The 1812-nt window shown below is 52.3% G+C and overlaps 1 protein-coding gene across 1 annotated transcript; it reads left to right on the plus strand.

Annotated features, from left to right (window-relative positions):
* The first annotated feature begins 461 nt into the window (after nt 1-461).
* LOC147450956 (uncharacterized) lies at nt 462-737 on the plus strand. Its single transcript, XM_086520837.1, has one exon. It carries the CDS (start codon nt 462-464, stop codon nt 735-737), a length of 276 nt encoding a protein of 91 aa, XP_086376963.1.
* The last annotated feature ends 1075 nt before the right edge of the window (nt 738-1812 follow it).

The raw sequence follows: 1812 nt of genomic DNA on the forward strand, positions 1-1812 counted from the left end.
AATTATTGACTCGATGTGGGTGGGATATAGACCACTTACCACCTCTTCAGTACGATCCAGATGCACCACATATACAGCTCTCACATAGTGAGAGGAACAAAGTTATGAGACAGGACCTATTATAGCAATACATGACACGGACCTGGATCACACCCCACTAGCCCCTACCCACGAAGATGCTATACTACAGACTCCTTTTTGAGCATCTCCGAGGATGGGTTTATCCAGAGGCCCAGATATATGGATGTATACATGCCCCACAGTGCCCGAGTGGCGATTGGCCAGCTCATACAGTGACATCAGAGACAGATACACTTCCTTGTTCAGTGGACACCCCACACTACGCCAAATCATGGAGTCTACAGACCAACGCCGAGATGCTACTACAGGATCCTATTACAGGGAGGGGGAGACGGCATCTCCAGCTCACTGACTTCTTTCAGAGATCTACTATAGTGCATATGCCGACACAGGAGGGGGTTACCCTTCAGCGAGCTGAGGACCTCCGAGCTAGACGGAGACCGAGAGCATCTGGTTACCAGACACCTGTACTACATGAGAGGGAGATTACAGAGATTCGGGCTCGTCATCAGCGCCGTCTCCAGGAGCAGCGCCGTATCCAGGGGCAGATCACTCATTTACATCTACATCCGGAGACCATGCTACAGGGGATTTTTACTTCGCCATCGCCTATGTATCACATATTACATCCTCATTATGGGACTGGATGGAGCTAGCTAGTTTGCATTGCATTCTTTTTTTTTTTTCCGAGAAAAAGATCCTTCTATTAGTTAATGAAAGCTGCCCGTAGGGCTACAACCACCTCTGCAAGAGAGGGCTACAACAAACATGATGTGGAGACTCTCCCAATGAGAGAACAACATATATACAATGAGGCTAAATCAAGGGATGGGAGGAGGGAAGAGCCACACAGGTGGTCGGTAGTGCCATCTGAGCACACCCTGGACAATGGTGTAGAAAGGCCCACGGCACCAGAGTCGAAGGAAAGCCTCGCGGCGCTCCCGCATGCGGTCGGAGCTGCCCTGTAGTCCCTCAAGCTGTCCTCTGAGAGTATGGATCGGCTCTAGCCAAAAGTCATGAATAGTCTCTACTGGCGGCACAAAGCGGGCCTCAAAAATGCGGAAACACCGGGACCGCCAGATGAACCAAAGTGTCAGGCCACTGATGAGCTCCCAACACTCCTCTCTCTCACTGCACCACTCTTGTGGAGTAAGCTCTGTAGCAGGCTGGAGTGTAGGACGCCCCCCCTGTATCACTATCATCTTGCAGGTAGAAGATAGCTCAAATTGAAGTGCCGCGCCCATGAGAGTGGACCAAGTTGCTGCCCCCCAAGTGTACTGTCTAGCCGTGGAGAGAGTAGGCATCAGCCGAAGAACTCGTAGCCACACCTGTTGGGCCGAGGGACAGTCCCAAAGACAATGACGCTGACTCTCCACCAACCGGTCACAGACTGCACATGCGGCCGAGAGACCACTATGCACAAGCCAGCTCCCTAGTGTTGTAGCTCTGTGTGCAAACAGACACTGAAACAAAGTGACACGCCTCGGCTCTCTGGAGTCCCACAGCCTCTGCCAAAAGGCAAACAAGAGCTCGACTGTGAGGCCCTCCTCCTGCCAATGATGTGCTGCAGTGGGGTGGGCCTCTCTCTGTGCTGCAAGTATATGACGTCCAAGCCGAACAGTGTACTGAAAGAAGGGGACTCCTAGGTGGTCTGCAGAAGAGAAGGGGTCCCTCCATAGCCACTCACCAAGATCCCACTGTACTCATGCCAGTGGACAACACTCCCAAGCC

The sequence above is a fragment of the Adiantum capillus-veneris genome, chromosome 9, assembly GCF_014529385.1.
Source record: "Adiantum capillus-veneris isolate H3 chromosome 9, ASM1452938v2, whole genome shotgun sequence".
NCBI classification, from domain to species: domain Eukaryota; kingdom Viridiplantae; phylum Streptophyta; class Polypodiopsida; order Polypodiales; family Pteridaceae; genus Adiantum; species Adiantum capillus-veneris.